Consider the following 18,698-nt stretch of genomic DNA (forward strand, 5'->3'; position numbering starts at 1 on the left):
AAGTGTAAAAATTAATATTCATAGAATGCCAATTTTCAACAAATCCGAGGCACTCCATCTTTTCTAAATTTAAATGCCATCCATTTTCTTAATAAATATTAAATCTAAATGTTACATCTAAACCTAAATAGTAAATCTGACTCCTAACCTAAATGTGAGTGCTAAATCTCTCTCCAAGTGTAAAAATTAATATTCATAGAATGCCAATTTTCAACAAATCCGAGGCACTCCATCTTTCTTACTGCGGAAGAAGTAAACATGACAGCAGATGCTTACCAGTAATGACAAATAAGGCAAATAAAGTTGCATATTTTTAAAAAGTTTTGCTCCAAACATGTGCGTGGTGTGTTGCATAAAGACAAGATGCTCCTACACCTGATTGCTTTACATCTGCGTTTGACAATGAATGGAAATGATTCTCACACTGAGGCAGTCTGCAAGATACACTTCTATTTGTCCTTCATCATTTTGCTGCGCTGTTACCATGATTTTGTCACATAACATTACTTTTGCTGTAAACAACTTGATCATCCTCAAGTGTTGGCCCTGCAATGAGGTAGCGACTTGTCCAGGGTGTACCCCGCTTTCGGCCCGAGTGCAGCTGTGATAGGCTCCAGCACCCCCAGCGACCCCGAGAGTGACAAGCGGTAGAAATTGGATGGATGGAGGACTTGATCTTACTCAGTAAATTGTATGTAATAAAATTAACAGTGGCGACTTGTCCAGGGTGTACCCCGCCTTCCGCCCAATTGTAGCTGTGATAGGCTCCAGCGCCCCCGCAGGGAATACGTGGTAGAAAATGGATGGATGGATGGAAAATTAACGTAATTGTTCACAAGTTAAAATGGATTGATAAAAAAATGTTATGGCTAAAAATTGTTTCCTGTGTTTTGTTGTAATTAGAATCAGGGTCATTGAAGGCATAACTCACAAAATCCTTCAATGATCTTGTACTATAGGTACCAGTATCAAAAATACTGGTCCTTGAATTACTTGATATCAGATCGACACCGAAATCTGCAGTATCGTCTAATATTGCATAGTGTGAGATGTGGACTCTTCTGATTGGATGGGCTATTTTAATAAGCATGTCCCCTCATAAAAAATACACAGCATGCAGTGATACTAAAATATCATCACACTGCATTCCAAGCATTTAATATCATGACATCACACTGAACTGAAATGAACCACACGTTTGGAAAATGTCTTATTTTGCCTGTCTATTTTACTCAAATATTCATCATAAAAGTGGCCACATATATACATTTGTTCCGCACATTGTAAAAAAAAAAAAAAAAATCCATAAAAAGCCTGTATAAAACACACACACACACACACACACACACACACACACACACACACACACACACATTGAAATCAAAGATTGTTTGTGAATACTTGACATGTGAATATAAATAACAATTTGAGGAATGTACAAAATGAAAAATATTATTTTACACATTATTGCATACCTACAAAAAATTTTTTATGAGTATAAAAATAAAAAGATGAGATGCCAATGCTTCTGTTCAAACATACGCATTTCGACCGTAAGTGCTGGCAATCACACTTCTGGTCCGGGCCGGTCCAGAGTATGCGGTTCCTCTTGTTTGGGGGAAAGGGCTGAAAAATGACCAAAAAAATAATCATATTAATAAGTCATACAAACACAGACTTATGTAAATATAAAAAAATATGTCTTTAATGGTGACAGCATTTTACTATTGTTTAATCATAGTCTTGTTTACAAAGACTATTAAACAATAATACAAATAAACTAGTTGTTCTAAAATAGCTGTAAAAAGGGATCAAGACTTTCCAAGAGATTGTGCAAACAACTAAAATCAATTGAAATCTGAATCGTATGAAAACTACAAACAAAAACTAAAAAAATCACGTAAGAACAATCCAATGTAATGCAATTTGTTCAAGACCCCAAAAACAATAACACAAAACACTTTTTATAGGGATGATTATAGTTTTGTACGCAGAAAGAAACAGAGCAAAATGCCAATGAACGACAAATGAAATGGATAAATAAACATCTTACATTAGTTGTAGCTCTACTGAAGACTTAACAGCAATAAGAGACAAGGGAGGAGGAGAGGAAAGAGGGGAGAGGAGACTCCCCCCCACAAATACCACCTCCGTACTGTATTTTGCTATGACTTGTGAACATCAATAATCGATAATTAATTTATTTATTGTAAATAAAGTAATGCAGACATTCAAAACAATTTGGCTAACTGTTAGGGGTGTAAAAAAATGTTTTTCCGAATGAATCGCGATTCTTATTTGTAGCAATTCCTAATCAATTCAAATAAATCGATTTAAAAAAAATACATACCATATATTTTTTTTTATCTGTCCCGTCCTGTCACTTATGCAAATCATATTGTTAATGTAGATGTGCATATCTGCTGTACAGGTTTACTTTAGGAAATATAATCGTGGGATACTTTTCTTGTTGCCTTAATTGTATTTGACTTTATTAAATTCCTTGGTAGTATTTTATTAAGTAATATAAGAATATATCAGAGCTGTTTGTCTTTTTTAAAGAGCAATGTAGTTAATGATAGAACTGGCACCCAATTTTAATAAAAAGTATTGATTTTGAATTGAGAATTGTTTTGAATCAAGAATCGATTCTGAATCGAATTGTTACCCCAAAGAATCGGATCGAATCGTGTGGTGCACAGCCGTACTGACTGCAGCCAGCCACTTCACAGAGATCCGACCAGCTCCTTTATATTAGGGCATTTATGTTCCAGTTTTACACATTTTTCCATTAATTAAAAAAAATGTAGTGGGAATTAATAACTATTTCTTATTACAAATGCACTGTTTTTAATGTTGTAAGTGATAAACACTTATTTAGTGAAACAAAAAGAAATGTAAAACTGCATTAATATACATGAATTAAAGATGTATCAATATTCGATTTTTAATCGAAACGTAGGTCCTGGATCGTAATTGTAATCGAATCGTGAGGTGTCCAAAGATTCCCACCTCTACTCAGTAGTGTTTTTTGTCCGTCATCTACAGTGTTGGGACTAACGTGTTATTTTTTATATTCAGTAACTCAGTTACCGTTACTATCATTACGGCGTTATTTTACGTTATTTTTTGTGTAGTATCGGCTAGAAACAGAAGATCTGATTGTGTTTTATTGGAGAGTTGCAGTGTCGTCCTTCTGAATCTTATTGTGTCACAAAGGAGAGAAGAGAACATGTGCGCTCTGTGTGTGTCTGGGTGTGGGGAGGGGGGGCGTGTCTGTGTTTACTAACAAGACATCATGGCGGAGCCGCAGTCGAGTATTTTTATTTTTTTTGTCATAAAAAAATACAATCATGTGTGCTTACTGACTGTATCCCTGCAGACTGTATTGATCTATATTGATATATAATGTAGGTGCACTAATTGTAAGTGTATCTTGTGTTTTTTATGTTGATTTAATATAAAATTAAAAAAAAGTTTTGTTTTTTTTGTTTTTTTCCCTGTGCAGCTTGGTACCAATCGATCCACGGACCGGTGCCGGGCCGGGGCCCGGTGGTTGGGGACCACTGCCTTACGGCACAAAAAGTCACACTGTCGTGATTCTGCAGCCTTACATGCAGTCTTGCATGTTCTGGCAAACTATGCGGTCGCCCCTCCCTTCTTTACATCAGCAGGGAACAGAGGTGTGGACTCGAGTCACATGACTTGGACTCGAATCAGACTCGAGTCATGAATTTGATGACTTTAAACTCGACTTGACAAAATGTAAAGAGACTTGCAACTCGACTTGGACTTTAACATCAATGACTTGTGACTTCAATTGGACTTGCTACTTTCATCAAAACCCAACGATTAAAAAGTTATTCAGGAGCGCTCCATATCTTCCAATGTGTACGTGTGTGTGTCTGTCAGAGAGTGTGCGCTCTGTCAGCGTTTGTGATGCCTGTCAGTACAATAGCCAATCAAATTAGATCCACGTTGTTTTCGTCCCACAGCATTCATCCAATCAAATTGCAGAACAACCAACGAAGAATAGCTCTCAAACAACGCGCCAGTGAGGAAAAATGACGCCAAAGATAGTTTCGTTCGGGTATTAAAACTACGGCTTGGTCAACAAAAACAAATTGCAACAACTTCCAACTTCGTTCGACATTTGAAGATGCACAAAGAAGGCTACGTTTTGAATGTAAGCTAACGTTTATTGGCTAAGTAACGCAACTTTTATTTGCTGTGTAGTTAAATCAGTGAGGCTGTAAACTCACTGCTAACGTTATAACCCTAGACATCTTATAAGTAGACGCAGCATCGAGCGCTACTGCCTACTGGCACTGACGAGACGCGGGGGCGCCATATTGGAGTGGTGATCCGCTCCACTTAGTGCAATTCATTTGGCAGGAGCAATGAACTGTCAGCGCATTTAATTCATCTTACCTCACTGAATACCACTGATTTTCACGCGTTTTTTTTGTCATACATGTAGCTATGATAAAGGACACATGTTTTGGCGTGTTTTATTATTCATAGTTTGCTTAACAGTAATAGAATATTCTTATATGCTATAAGTCAGTGGTCCCCAACCACCGGGCCGCGGCCCAGTATCGGTCCGCGGCCCTGTACCGGTCCGTGGATCGATTGGTACCGGGCCGCACAAGAAATTTTAAAAAAAATTAATTTTTGTATTTTTGTATTTTTTATTAAATCAACATAAAAAACAAAAGATACACTTACAATTAGTGCACCAACCCAAAAAAAACTCCCTCCCTCATTTACACAAAAGGGTTGTTTCTTTCTGTTATTAATATTTCTGGTTCCTACATTATATATCAATATAGATCAATACAGTCTGCAGGGATGCAGTCCGTAAGCACACATGATTGTATTTTTTCATGACAAAAAAAATAAATTAAATTTAAAAAAAAATTTTTTTCTGTTTACTGTTTTGGCAGTTTCAGCAGTTAAAGTCATTTGAAGCGTCTTAAAGTGAGTCCATGCTTAGGGACGGCAGAACACTCACTACTTTTCCTCCGTGGCTGTCCTGCAGGAGCAAGTCAGACACGCCCCTCCAGCGATGGCGAGCACAGCCGAGCACCAGCCAATGTAAAGCGCCTCACCTATTTCGTACCTGCGTAAAAAAGACGGGGCAATTCAGCCACATCTTTCCACTCGACGGGGTCATGGCGTTGCTTACCTGGTGCCGGGGTAGAAAGGGTCAAAGAATTCCTGGGTGATATTGAAGGCGTACCAAGACACGGCGACCATTGTACACAAGCCTATTGTGGAGCAAACGTCTCCTTTAATGATTAAGGAAGCAGTGGCAGCCACTGACTTACAAGTCCAAAGTCTCGCTGGAAGCCAAACATTGATTTGTATATGCAATAAAATACAAATTTTATAATCCATAACCCTTTTTATCACGTCATAATCTTGATGCTTGTTATTCCTGCAAAGCAACTTCTTAACACTCTCTAGTGTCACCTGACCTTGAAGGATAAATAGGACTCCGGCGGTGCCAGCTATCCTTCCCTTCAAGACGTAGTTGTCTCCCCCAGCTTTGGAGCACTGTAAGCCAATGAGGGCCGCCACCAGTCCGAAGGTGCCCATTGCCACGGATGCAATCATCAAGGCCCGCGACGCCTGGATGTAACCTGGAAAAGACAACAACCTTTTAACGTCACCCCCAAAAAATAGAGTACAATTTTTTCGCTAGTTAGCTACTCATCCCTCCACACATTAGAACATGTTTGGGGGGTTTTGACTAGAGGACCGACAAGGTTGCCTTTACTTTGTTCAAAGGAATAAATCGTAGGCAAGACTGCCTCCTAAATTTCAGAGGTGTTCCGCTTAATCATCTATCAGTAATCCAGTCCACAGTGCTTGGGTTTTGCACCAAAATGTACAAGTTCCTAACAAACAACGGCGTTTAACTCACCATTCAAAGCCAGCAGAGATGGAAATTCACGACAGTTGTGAACGCCCGTGGAGTCGGTGGCACAGGACATCCACAGGTTTTCATAGATGGTAGACGTGGTGATGACGTTCCCATCCACAGTGGACGTCTTCCAGTAGCGGTTGGGTAAGGCGACCCCCACCATCACCCAGCCGATGAAGCCCAGGATCAGAGCTACTACTTCCACAATGGGATCCATGACCGTGCCTGTCACCACTGAGGCCCGTCAAGTCTTCGTATCCAAGCCGTAGCACAAATCAAAGCATCGGAGGTAATGGAGGCAGGCGTGTATCGTGTCAATAAGTTTTTGCCGAATGTTAAAAGTGGTGTGATAAAACGTTGATATATACCACCCGCTCTCTCCGCCCACTTCAACCCCCCTTCTTTTTTCCCTGCACATACAAACCGCATATCTGATTCCATTTTACACCCGTGAATCGCAACAGGTGTTTATCACGCAAAGTCCAATGGTCATCTTTGCCACACATGCCCTTTTTACTTTTTTATACTTTGTCTTTATATTTAGTTTTCCTTTTTCGAGTCTTTATGAATGTTTTTTTCCCCCCCACATCTGTTTACTTAGTGTTTTCACTTAGCATCTTTTTGTTTTTTATGTTGTTTGTTTTTGACTCTTTTTGCTGTTTTTCTAAACTTTGTGTATGCCCTCTCCTTCATCCGGTACACCCATTCCAACCCAATACAGAAGCTTTACAAACAGTCTTGCTCGGGTACTACTTGATGCACTGCATCATCGTACAAATAACATTTACTTTATTTAATGACACAAGGCGGAGGAAATCTATTAAGATATGACTTACAAGTGTATTTGCACAGCAGGCTTTAATTCAGGAAGAGGAAATCCAATAACAAAAAGGTGTAAGTTACCCAATATGGTTTGTGTGTTGATAAATTAGCTTTCTGATAACAACTCTCTCACACTGATAGTCTGCTAAGTTGACACCATTTAGATAAAACACATAAGCTCACGTTTTTACGGATAGAGGTCAAGATGGAAGCTGTGAATAGTCCACATGCAATTCCCCAAAAATGAATGATTTCAGCTTTCTACATATTAAAGCCGTTATTCAGACCATACCAAAAAATGGACTAACTCCTGTCCACCAATAAAATAAATCTGACTTATTGCACATGGCATCGTTTTGATTGATCCATCATAAATATTTGTTTTTATGGCGTAATTTTTACCGCCGTCTTGTTGTCTTTGCATCACTTTATGTTGTCCTCTTTATTATTGATTTGATTACTTGTAAAGGACAGAAAAAAAAATCCAATAACTTTTTTACATACTCATGTAAAAGTGAGGGAGGATGAACATGGACTATTGACTTATGTAATTTGAGTGTATAATTAACCGTAACATAAATTGCAATATGCATTACCCAATAAAAAGTGGAAGTGACGCAAATTAATATTTAATTATTAATACTGTATGATTTTTAAAAAATGTTTTGGGATGTTCATCTTATCTTGGACACCCTCGATCACCTCTTTGACACCAAAGGTCATAGTTTGTTCCCGGGGAGTTTCGGTGCTGTCAGGTGAGTTAATGAGTAACTCACACACACACTAACTCACACACACACTAACTCACACTAACTCACTCACACACACACACACACACACACACACACACACACACACACACACACACACACACACACACACACACACACACACACACACACACACACACACACACACACACACACACACACACACACACACACACACACACACACACACACAATGTCTTGTCATAAAGCAGTGTGGACAAATTGAATCTCCACATTGGGTCAAGATGATTGATGAGCAGTGAACTAGGCCAAGGTGTGTGTATGTGTGGGTGAGTTTTGTTTTTTTTAATGTTGTGGAGTCGCAAACGCGGCGTTAAAGATAAGAATGTACTTGCCAAATTTTCCACAACAGTGATAAGCACGGAATTGGCGGTTTGATGGACTTTGTTATGCCGATAAAAGCTTTCCAAACTGTTCAAATGTGGATGTTTTTGTTAAAAATTATTTTATTTCTTATTAAGATTATGGAAAACAAGCCATTAAAAAGAAATCAAGCATTTTACACAACATACTTCCTGTAAATGCTCCCTTGCATACCTAACAAACATAGCATCTTCTTACACATATGGAGTCAAAGTAAATAGCAACGTGACATAAATAAAGCTGCAGCTTTATTAGTTGTATGTACATAAGTGGGGCGCAACAGCTTGCTTAGATTGGTCATGTTTAGCAAGGTGTAAATGTTTTATATATATATATATATATATATATATATATATATATATATATATTCAATGTGTAAGTCCAGCAGAAATGGCCATACACGGTCTTACGCTCAGGTTAAGATTTAGATGCTCCCTTTGACACAGCCAGGCCGATGAGCCCCGCTAATCCAGCCACACCGAGACCGATTCCCCCAACTATTGCCATGCCGACCAAGCCATCTAGAAAACAACACGGGTTGAGCGTTAAGGGTAGAATCCTGCTCACAGATTTCGAGGTGGGTCAAAAAAACACATTACCTTTTTTTAAAGCCTTATCAATGAGCTTTTCCAACTCCAAAGCCTGCTTGTTTCCAGGCTCATTCCTCAGGAGAGTTCGGATGTACTTCAGTGCTTTTTCGTAGTCCTGTAAATCCAAAAAGCACCCAACACGTTTAAAATATAATAATAATAGTAATGGATTAGATTTTATATCGCGCTTTTCTATTGCTAGATAGGCAAAGCGCTCACAGAGAAGTGGGAACCCATCATTAATTCACACCTGGTGGTGGTAAGCTACATATGTAGCCACAGCTGCCCTCGGGTAGACTGACGGAAGCGAGGCTGCCAGTTTGCGCCTATGGCCCCTCCGACCACCACCTATCATTCATTCATCATTCATTCACCAGTGTGAGCGGCACCGGGGGCAAGGGTGAAGTGTCCTGCCCAAGAACACAACGGCAGCGATTTGGATGTCCAGAGGCGGGGAGCGAACCTGCAACCCTCAGGTTTCTGGCACGGCCGCTCTACACACTACGCCATACCGCGTATATGACACATGATAAAGTGTAAGGTTGTAACGATACAAGTAATCGGATTCTTTGATACGGTACAGAGGTATACCAATTTTCGACATGGTCAAAAGTGACGAACAGAAAGTGTGCCTCCAATAACATCATGATGACATCTGATGCCTCCAAATGTACCACACTGGTTCTGCTTGATCTTAGTGCAGCATTTACTTCACCACATTCTTGCAGACAGGGTGAAGGACTACCGTATTTTTCGGAGTATAAGTCGCACCGGAGTATAAGTCGCACCTGCCGAAAATGCATAATAAAAAAGGAAAAAAACATATATAAGCCGAACTGGAGCCCGGCCAAACTATGAAAAAAACTGCGACTTATAGTCCGAAAAATACGGTAGGTAGGCATTTTAGACCCTTTACGCCCAGTTTGAAAACCCTATCCGCGCTCCTGGTTAGGAGCGTCTAAGTGTAGTTCTGATCATACACACGCGCATCATGAGGCAAAGAAGAAGCAGGAGAACTTCATCTGATAAATATTAATGGTGCATTATTGAGATACATATTATTATGGGGTGTTAAAAAGAACGACAATGTCCACCAAACCGAAACCTGTGTCACAAAACCGTGATAGGTTTGAATTTGAATTTTGTGAACTGTTCCACCCCTATTATCCATGTATGGAGGTTAATTTGTGTCTTAATTACCAAAACTGATTTATTTTGCATTTGAATTTTGTGGACTTAATTATTTTCTACATACAATTTGGCTGACAATTTCATTGAACAAACATTTGTAAGCAAAATTTGCATTTAAAAAATCAGTTTGTTAATTTAAAAATTTAGGGAAAATATAATTCAGTGCAGAAATATTTGTTGTTTCAAAACCGAAGACCTACTTCCAGCGAACAAAGACTGAAGCAATCGATTGCGTCTCAGAACCAACCAATGAGATTTCAAGTTTGCAGTCATGTGACATGGGTCTGCGTAACAGTAGCAAAGAGGCAATTGATGCTGCACACTACAGCAGACCATGTAATCTTATGTTTGTGTTTGGATTCCCTTTTCAATGACACTTTAAAATAGACTCACAATAATGACTGATATAATTCTAAAAACGTTATGACGTACTACCTCTAAAACGTAACAGAAATTAGCTTTTTTTTTCCTGAATGAGACATCCAGAATGTACATAAAATTAACGAATGCGAGATTTACAATATTAACTATGAACTACGGATGTAACAATATGAAAATTTCACATCACAATTATTGTGAGCAAAATTATCTGTTATCATTATTATCGCGGTATTGTGCTCAAAAAGTACTTAAAAACACACTGAAATATTTAAACCAAGTTGTATTTAAGAAAAAATAACTACAATAAAAAGACACACAATATATTTTCTTGGCAAAAAATAACAATAAATATTGTTCTGTCTTTTTAAGAGCTATATTCAGGGCTATCTTCTTCCATTTTAAATTGTAAAAGTTACACTTTTTTAAAAAAGATTGTTAAAAAATCTTTTGATAAAGGCATACTGAATGTTAATTTTGTTTAATATCGGCCCTGGAGGGAACGTCTCATCTGTGCTCCTCGACTACAGTCTGCACAGGAGCAAAACAGCTGGACAGTTCTGAATGCTTATTATTTAAATGTTTACCTACGTTTGAAGCAAAGGTGGTTAAAACTAATCGCTATGTTTGAGGAGGCGTGTTTTAAAACAACACTTACAGCGCATACCCTGTTTAAAGCGTCACCTTTATCGTTAGTTTTGAAGTCCAAATACCTCCTTATCGCGCTTACCCATCCCCTTTATTTACCAGTACAATTGTAATTTTTTGCCATTCTTTCTCTCCTCGATGTTATTGCTTCTATGCGCTTTGTGTGTGCGTTTTGACAAACGCAACATCATGCGCCTCGGCTCTGTAGTCACCGCCGCAAAGCACCATATGAATGAAAAAACGGTACCTGCATTTTTCAAAGGCAATAAAGCACCGTTTCTTATTAATTAGTATTGCAGTGCTTTATTAGTGCCGGTATACCGAACAAACCTACCTCTGACACTTCAACTTCAAATGTGCTCAGTCAGCTAGGGTCCCTTGGTACAAATGCGCGCCACAGTTTAAAAATTATTGAGGTCACATTTGATCACTCCATGCTTCTTAATGAGCACATCAAAAGTATAACTCGCTCCAGCTTTTTACAAGTCAGAAAATTTCCTAACTCAGAATAAATGTATCTTCTCCCGAGCAAGAAATGATCATTCATGCTCTTATTACCTCACGTCTTGATTGTTGTAATTCACTCTTCACCTGTCTTAACATTTCATTAGATTAGAAAGCTGCCTTTAGACTTTTGTCAAGAAATTGCCGCCCCGGCATCCTTTCATATTTTGATTCTTTATTTGAAATGTATTAAAAGTATTCCTGCAAGGCATTTTAAGCTTCAATCTAAACATCACTAAAACAGTTATCATAACATTTTGTGCCCTTATCGTATCTCAACTAAACCCAACCATGACATTAGAACCGAGCAACGTACCACAAGTTGAAGATGACGAACTATTACATCTTTCATAAAGTGACAGTAATCTGCTCACCTTGAGTCTGTAGTTGGCCACGCCAAGGTAGAACAGGAAGTCGCGTGTGTCATCCTTTGAGGCTTTCTGGACAAGTTCTACACAACCAACAAATAAAATTGACTCATTTTAGAGAGTTATTACAAATAACATGTTCCTGCTATCATGAACCTACTCAGTGGCCTAGTGGTTAGAGTGTCCGCCCTGAGATCAGTAAGTTGTGAGTTCAAACCCCGGCCGAGTCATACCAAAAGCTATAAAAATGGGATCCATTACCTCCCTGCTTGGCACTCAGCATCAAGGGTTGGAATTGGGGGTTAAATCACCAAAAATGATTCCCGGGCACGGCCACCGCTGCTGCCCACTGCTCCCCTCACCTCCCAGGGGGTGATCAAGGGTGATGGGTCAAATGCAGAGAATAATTTCGCCACACCTAGTGTGTGTGACAATCATTGGTACTTTAACTTTAATGAAGATACTGAATAAAGCAAAATATATTCTGGACCAAAAATAACCTCATACACTTTTCTCTGGTGTTACCATTTTTGAATTATTGTTTGATGGGATCTCGGGAATTAACTAGAAAAATACACTTCAATCACAAACTACACCACAAAAGGGGCAGTTAGAATGATACACAACGCTGGTTACAGAGCACAAACAAACGTTTTATTTATAAAAATCCCAAATATTGTAATTGACTGATCTTGTAAATTTTTAAACACATTGTAATCACGCAAAAAGCAAACAATAACCTGCTACCGAAGAGATGAAAAACACATTAACCTGAAAAATGTATATACACACACACGGTAAAAGAGTTTAGAATATTAAGAATAATAAATGGCTTGAGTAAAGAGGTGTAACAATGCAATAGTATATCGACGATATACAGTGTTACCTAACTTAAGAGTATTATGAGATAAGAGCTGTCTCTTGGCTAATTGTTATGTGTCTATGAATGTTCTGATTCATCCAGGTCAGTGTAAGCTCAGGGCATTCAATCGATCGCAACTAACTAATCTAAGTCTATGAGCACAAACTGATGAAGCCTACTTGGATAAGAGGCGAAACGTCTTTTAAGACAAACCAAACAGTCCAGTTGCGATCGATTGAACGCCCTGAGACTAATTGCTATGCCGTATGTTGCAAGCTAAGATTTGAGTTACAAGCCTTACTGCATACCTGCCAACTTTTGAAATCAGAAAAACCTAGTAGCCAGGGTCCAGGGGCCGCAGGCCCCGGTAGGTCCAGGACAAAGTCCTGGTGGGGGGGTTCAGGCTTCGCCCCCCGACGCAAAATGATTATTAGCATTCAGACAGGTTAAAATGTTGCTAAAACCATCACTTTTCTATCAGTCACAGTGACTTTTCAAAACAAAAATATTACAGCAAAAATCATATGGGTTGATTGACATGTTTATTCTGTAAGCTAACTTCAATAGTTTGAAATTATTTTGACAGTTAATGCCAGTTATCCTGTCAACCTTTCACAAGACTTCAATTTGTTAATTGAAAGTATAAACAGTATAAACACTTTTTACAGTAAACAAATGGTAAAACAGTACTAAACAATTCCATTAAAAATGTATAATCTACTGCCTTGTTCAATTGTATAAAATATTCTGTGCCTAAAATTCACATTTCTATCACAATTATCATACTGTAAACATGGTAAGCTAACTTCATTAAAATTAATAGTCCTGTCAATAGCATGGAATTACAATTCAAATGTAGTTTTTTTGTAAGCCTTTCAAAAGAATTCAAAATATGAAAAATTAATGAAAATTAATTTAAGCCATCAGACACTTGAAAAGTGGCACATCACATCTCTAATGTAATCATTTTAACTTTTCAACAGAAATAGCACTGCAAAAATATTAAGGACATACTTCTGTATTTTGGTAGTTATGCTGTCAACATTTAACAAGATTTCTTCAACTTGGACTTGAAAGCATAAATAGTATAAACACTTTTAACAGTATAACAGTACTAAACAATTCCAATAGATAACATTGGTGTCATTACCTTTTTGTGGCTAAAATCCGAAAAACGTTGTAAGTTTTCCACTTGTATCGCTAGCAACGGCATTAGACTTGTGTTTTTTTGTCCCAACATGGTCTTTTACATCGCTAATTCCTCCGTGTCCGATCGAAAAATCTTGTCTGCACAAGGTGCAATTTGCGTAGTTTTCACCCTTTTTGGAACGGATAATTATTCCCGGATAGGCTTTTGAATATTCTTCACGGAATGACTGCAGTTTTCTTTTCGGTTTAAGACTCGTTTGCGATTTTTCTCCGGCTGATTCCATGATCGTTCGCTTGTTTGGAAACAATGGCAACAGGTGCCTCGTGCTTGGCAGCGGTGCTATAAATAGCCTCGCGCATTTGAAAAAAATATTTTTTTTAATTAATGAAAAACCGTATTTTTTATCACTGCAACCGTAACCCGGAATAGGTTGATGAAAACCGTACTAATTACGGGAAAACCGGAGTAGTTGGCAGGTATGTTACTGTTATTAGTTGAACTACAGTGAGGACCCCACAAAACATCTGGCCTCACTTAATAAATGATAAATGATAAATGGGTTGTACTTGTATAGTGCTTTTCTACCTTCAAGGTACTCAAAGTGCTTTGACACTACTTCCACATTTACCCATTCACACACACATTCACACACTGATGGAGGGAGCTGCCATGCAAGGCGCTAACCAGCACCCATCAGGAGCAAGGGTGAAGTGTCTTGCTCAGGACACAACGGACATGACGAGGTTGGTACTAGGTGGGGATTGAACCAGAACATTAGCTTATAGCTAGAGATTGACATAAATTTGTTTTCCAACCACGGCGAAGAAAAAAAAAGACAGTGGGAAGCCGAGTAGTATTTGTTGAACTTAAGAAAGAAATCATCAAAAACATTAAAGAGTTTGTAGCTATAGCTAACTTCATGAAGCACTTAAAGCGTATACATATAAACATATGGTATTCACAAAGCATAAGAAGAAAGACTATTACTTATTAGTGTGAACTTTTGTTACAAATGTTCATCGAGTTATCTGTTCATTACACAAAATCAATGCCACTTTTGCCTGGAATATTTAATGTGCTTGTATCTATTATTACACAATGTCAGTTTTACTCCTGTACTTATTTATTCTAACAAAGTTATTCATTATGTACTTATTTATTACAGCACAATATTTCTGTTAACTTTTAATCCTTCATTTTTTTCATCTGTGTGTTATCTACAAAGTCTATTAACTTTTCTATCACACATTATCCCTTTCTTTTACTAATAAAAATGGGTACACTGGAATACTTAAATCATAATGGTTAAAAAAAAAACAAGTATCCATGACACAAGGAGAAGGGGTAGGATTAAATACACTCTGCTTGCTTCTACTATTTCTACTACTACTATAAACCAAACCATTGCCTGCTGCACTTACCCTCCAACAACACAATCCCTTTCTTGATGTCATCCGAGTATTTGCTCCTGATCAGACACCAAGCATATTCAAACTTTGTTTCTTTAGACACTGCTCCTTTGGCCAGCTCATTGTTGTATTTCTTCTCAAATTTCTGGAAAACAGAGCAGGAATTACTGACATCAAGGAGTCACAATGCAAAGCTTTTGTTAAGTTACTGATTTGTATACAGTCAGCATCAATTACAGGGTTGAAAATGATGTAACGTCTGGTTGGAGTTGCCTTGAACTTGCATAATCCTAGCTAGAATTTAAGTGAAATCAGATTATTTTGTTATTCCCCATATATTTACATATGATACATTTTCAGCATGGAATGTACATGGGTGTTGTTGTTAAGTGCTGGTGGTGTAATATTTAGGCGAGCATTAAGAAATTACATATCACATAATGTATTGACATTTCTAAATGTTGCTGGAACTAAACCAATTTGGACAACAAGGAAACAATTTACATAAGTAACTAAATATTAAGGCAAAATTTACACCAAAGCATATCCAAAGCAAATTATATAGAGTAGACCACATGGAAGTGTTGTTAAATGTACAAACCCCGTTTCCATATGAGTTGGGAAATTGTGTTGGATGTAAATATAAACGGAATACAATGATTTGCAAATCCTTTTCAACCCATATTCAATTGAATGCACTACAAAGACAAGATATTTGATGTTCAAACTCATAAACTTTATTTTTTTTTGCAAATAATTGCAACACGTGCCAAAGTAGTTGGGAAAGGGCATGTTCACCACTGTGTTACATGGCCTTTCCTTTTAACAACACTCAGTACCGGTAAATGTTTGGGAACTGAGGAGACACATTTTTTAAGCTTCTCAGGTGGAATTCTTTCCCATTCTTGCTTGATGTACAGTTTAAGTTGTTCAACAGTCCGGGGTCTCCATTGTGGCATTTTAAGCTTCATAATGCGCCACACATTTTCAATGGGAGACAGGTCTGGACTACAGGCAGGCCAGTCTACTACCCGCACTCTTTTACTATGAAGCCATGTTGATGTAACACGTGGCTTGGCATTGTCTTGCTGAAATAAGCAGGGGCGTCCATGGTAACGTTGCTTGGATGGCAACATATGTTGCTCCAAAACCTGTATGTACCTTTCAGCATTAATGGCGCCTTCACAAAAGTGTAAGTTACCCATGTCTTGGGCACTAATACACCCCCATACCATCACAGATGCTGGCTTTTCAACTTTGCGCCTATAACAATCCGGATGGTTCTTTTCCTCTTTGGTCCGGAGGGCACGACGTCCACAGTTTCCAAAAACTATTTGAAATGTGGACTCGTCAGACCACAGAGCACTTTTCCACTTTGTATCAGTCCATCTTAGATGAGCTCAGGCCCAGCGAAGCAAACTTAGTTTCTGGGTGTTGTTGGTAAACGGTTTTCGCCTTGCATAGGAGAGTTTTAATTTGCACTTACAGATGTAGCGATCAACTGTAGTTACTGACAGTGGGTTTCTGAAGTGTTCCTGAGCCCATGTGGTGATATTCTTTACACACTGATGTCGCTTGTTGATGCAGTACAGCCTGAGGGATCGAAGGTCACGGGCTTAGCTGCTTACGTGCAGTGATTTCTCCAGATTCTCTGAACCCTTTGATGATATTACGGACCGTAGATGGTGAAATCCCTAAATTCCTTGCAATAGCTGGTTGAGAAAGGTTTTTCCTAAACTGTTCAACAATTTGCTCACGCATTTGTTGACAAAGCGGTGACCCTCGCCCCATCCTAGTTTGTGAATGACTGAGCATTTCATGGAATCTACTTTTATACCCAATCATGGCACCCACCTGTTCCCAATTTGCCTGTTCACCTGTGGGATGTTCCAAATAAGTGTTTGATAAGCATCCCTCAACTTTATCAGTATTTATTGCCACCTTTCCCAACTTCTTTGTCACGTGTTGCTGGCACCAAATTCTAAAGTTAATGATTATTTGCAACATCAAATATGTTGTCTTTGTAGCGTATTCAACTGAATATGGGTTGAAAATGATTTTGCACATTCTGTACATATACAAGTACATATGCATACTTACACTCATGCACATAATCACGTTTCATCAAACATATATTAACGTTGTTGCCCTAGGGTAAACTGGGTGTAACACATGGCACACTGACAAAGCTTAACCTATTGTGACTATAACAATCTACAAGGTTAATGTAGGTTGCTTCTCTTTCTCCCCCTCCATTTTTCTGCATTCTTTCGTATCTCAAGTTATCATTACGTATATGTATTGTTGCATTTAAACAACTGTATTGTTGATAATAAAGGTAAATTATTGGTATTGTTCATTATCAATAGCGCTATTTCTATTGGTATTTGTATTGATCCATTTGTAGTGTAATAATGCTCATTGTCATTTCTGTATTATTTTTTATTTTTCGCTAACTGCTTATTTGCTATTACTTTTACCATCATATTTGTACATGTCATATTTGCTGATGTTGCTCTATTGTTGTTGTTGTTGTTGTTTGCTGTTGTTGTTTTTGTCTCTCTGTCTAATCCCCCTCTTGTCCCCACAATTTCCCCCTCTGTCTTCTTTTTTTTTCTCTTTCTATCCCCTCCTGCTCCGGCCCGGCTGCACTAAATGATAATATAAATACATTTAATAAAGTCAAATACAAATAAGGCAACAAGAGAAGTATCCTACACTTCTCTTTTGTAAAGTAAATCTGAACAGCCGACATGGGCATCTACATCAACTATATGATTTGCCTGAGAAGCTGGACAGGACACACACAAAAAAAATAATAATAATAATAATAAAAAAAAAAAAATAATGATTTGCAAATCATTGTATTCCGTTTATATTTACATCTAACACAATTTCCCAACTCATATGGAAACGGGAGTTTGTAGATTAGAATCATAGCCCCCGTTTAATTTATATTTAGAAACTAGAATGATTTGGTATGCAAGTTACAACTCCTTTGCACAAACACTTTGTTGTTCTACAAAGTTGTACTAATTAATAGCATCATTTATTTCGGATACTACTGCTTACATATAATACTGAAACTGTCAGCCTTCATAACACCTCGTTATTCTCAAAAAGCTGTATTTAGGAGGTCATGATTAGTATTTTCCTACGTACTTTGCCACAACTTCTTGTTAATCTATTATGTTGTATTCTGAAGCTCATAATTGGCATGACTAGTCATATGAAATATAACTTATTAATTTGTAAAAATACTTTGTCAGTATGTTATGTTGATTGTATGACGTACATAAATTGCCACTGCTTACTTTGAACACAGTCAGTCTCAATGACACATAGTTACTCAATTTTAAAGTAATATTCCGTAGTTGTTGATTATGGCTGATAATTACAAATTAAAGGTTCACAATGTACGTAACAGTAACAGCGGAAAACATCAGGGTTAGCATTTAGCTAACTACATGACGACGCGACAAATTAACCATCAAAGCGTCACTTTCGCTTGGAACTGTCAACCTTTGGCATGGCGAAGGATGTTTCACAAACATCCGTTGGTGCCATTAGGGGGTCTATAATCACAATTCAACAACAAAAATTGAGATTAATAATACGAAAACTTACAAGGAGGTCCTCCGGCGCTACTACATCGCTCAACACAGCCTCCATGTTTCCGGAAGTGAAGCTTGG

The 18,698-nt window shown here is 38.0% G+C and overlaps 2 protein-coding genes across 3 annotated transcripts; both read right to left on the reverse strand.

Moving 5' to 3' along the window:
• Positions 1-1,222: 1,222 nt before the first annotated feature.
• Positions 1,223-7,992, reverse strand: cldn15a (claudin 15a). Of its 2 annotated transcripts, XM_061959176.2 has the most exons (5): positions 5,930-7,992; positions 5,481-5,645; positions 5,189-5,270; positions 5,015-5,122; positions 1,223-1,626 (listed from the first exon to the last, which is right to left on the reverse strand). In XM_061959176.2, the coding sequence occupies exons 1-5, from the start codon at positions 6,144-6,146 to the stop codon at positions 1,533-1,535; spliced, it is 666 nt and encodes a 221-aa protein (XP_061815160.1). In that variant the 5' UTR covers positions 6,147-7,992; the 3' UTR covers positions 1,223-1,532. The 2 variants fall into 2 exon arrangements, with proteins under 2 accessions (XP_061815160.1, XP_061815159.1); XM_061959175.2 differs by having other exon boundaries at positions 5,189-5,645.
• A 233-nt stretch (positions 7,993-8,225) lies between these two features.
• Positions 8,226-18,695, reverse strand: fis1 (fission, mitochondrial 1). Its single transcript, XM_061959177.2, has 5 exons — positions 18,633-18,695; positions 15,018-15,150; positions 11,591-11,667; positions 8,505-8,610; positions 8,226-8,426 (listed from the first exon to the last, which is right to left on the reverse strand). Exons 1-5 carry the CDS (start codon positions 18,675-18,677, stop codon positions 8,323-8,325), a joined length of 465 nt encoding a protein of 154 aa, XP_061815161.1. The 5' UTR covers positions 18,678-18,695; the 3' UTR covers positions 8,226-8,322.
• Between the last annotated feature and the right edge of the window lie 3 nt (positions 18,696-18,698).

Source organism: Nerophis lumbriciformis, linkage group LG05 (assembly GCF_033978685.3).
Source record: "Nerophis lumbriciformis linkage group LG05, RoL_Nlum_v2.1, whole genome shotgun sequence".
NCBI classification, from domain to species: domain Eukaryota; kingdom Metazoa; phylum Chordata; class Actinopteri; order Syngnathiformes; family Syngnathidae; genus Nerophis; species Nerophis lumbriciformis.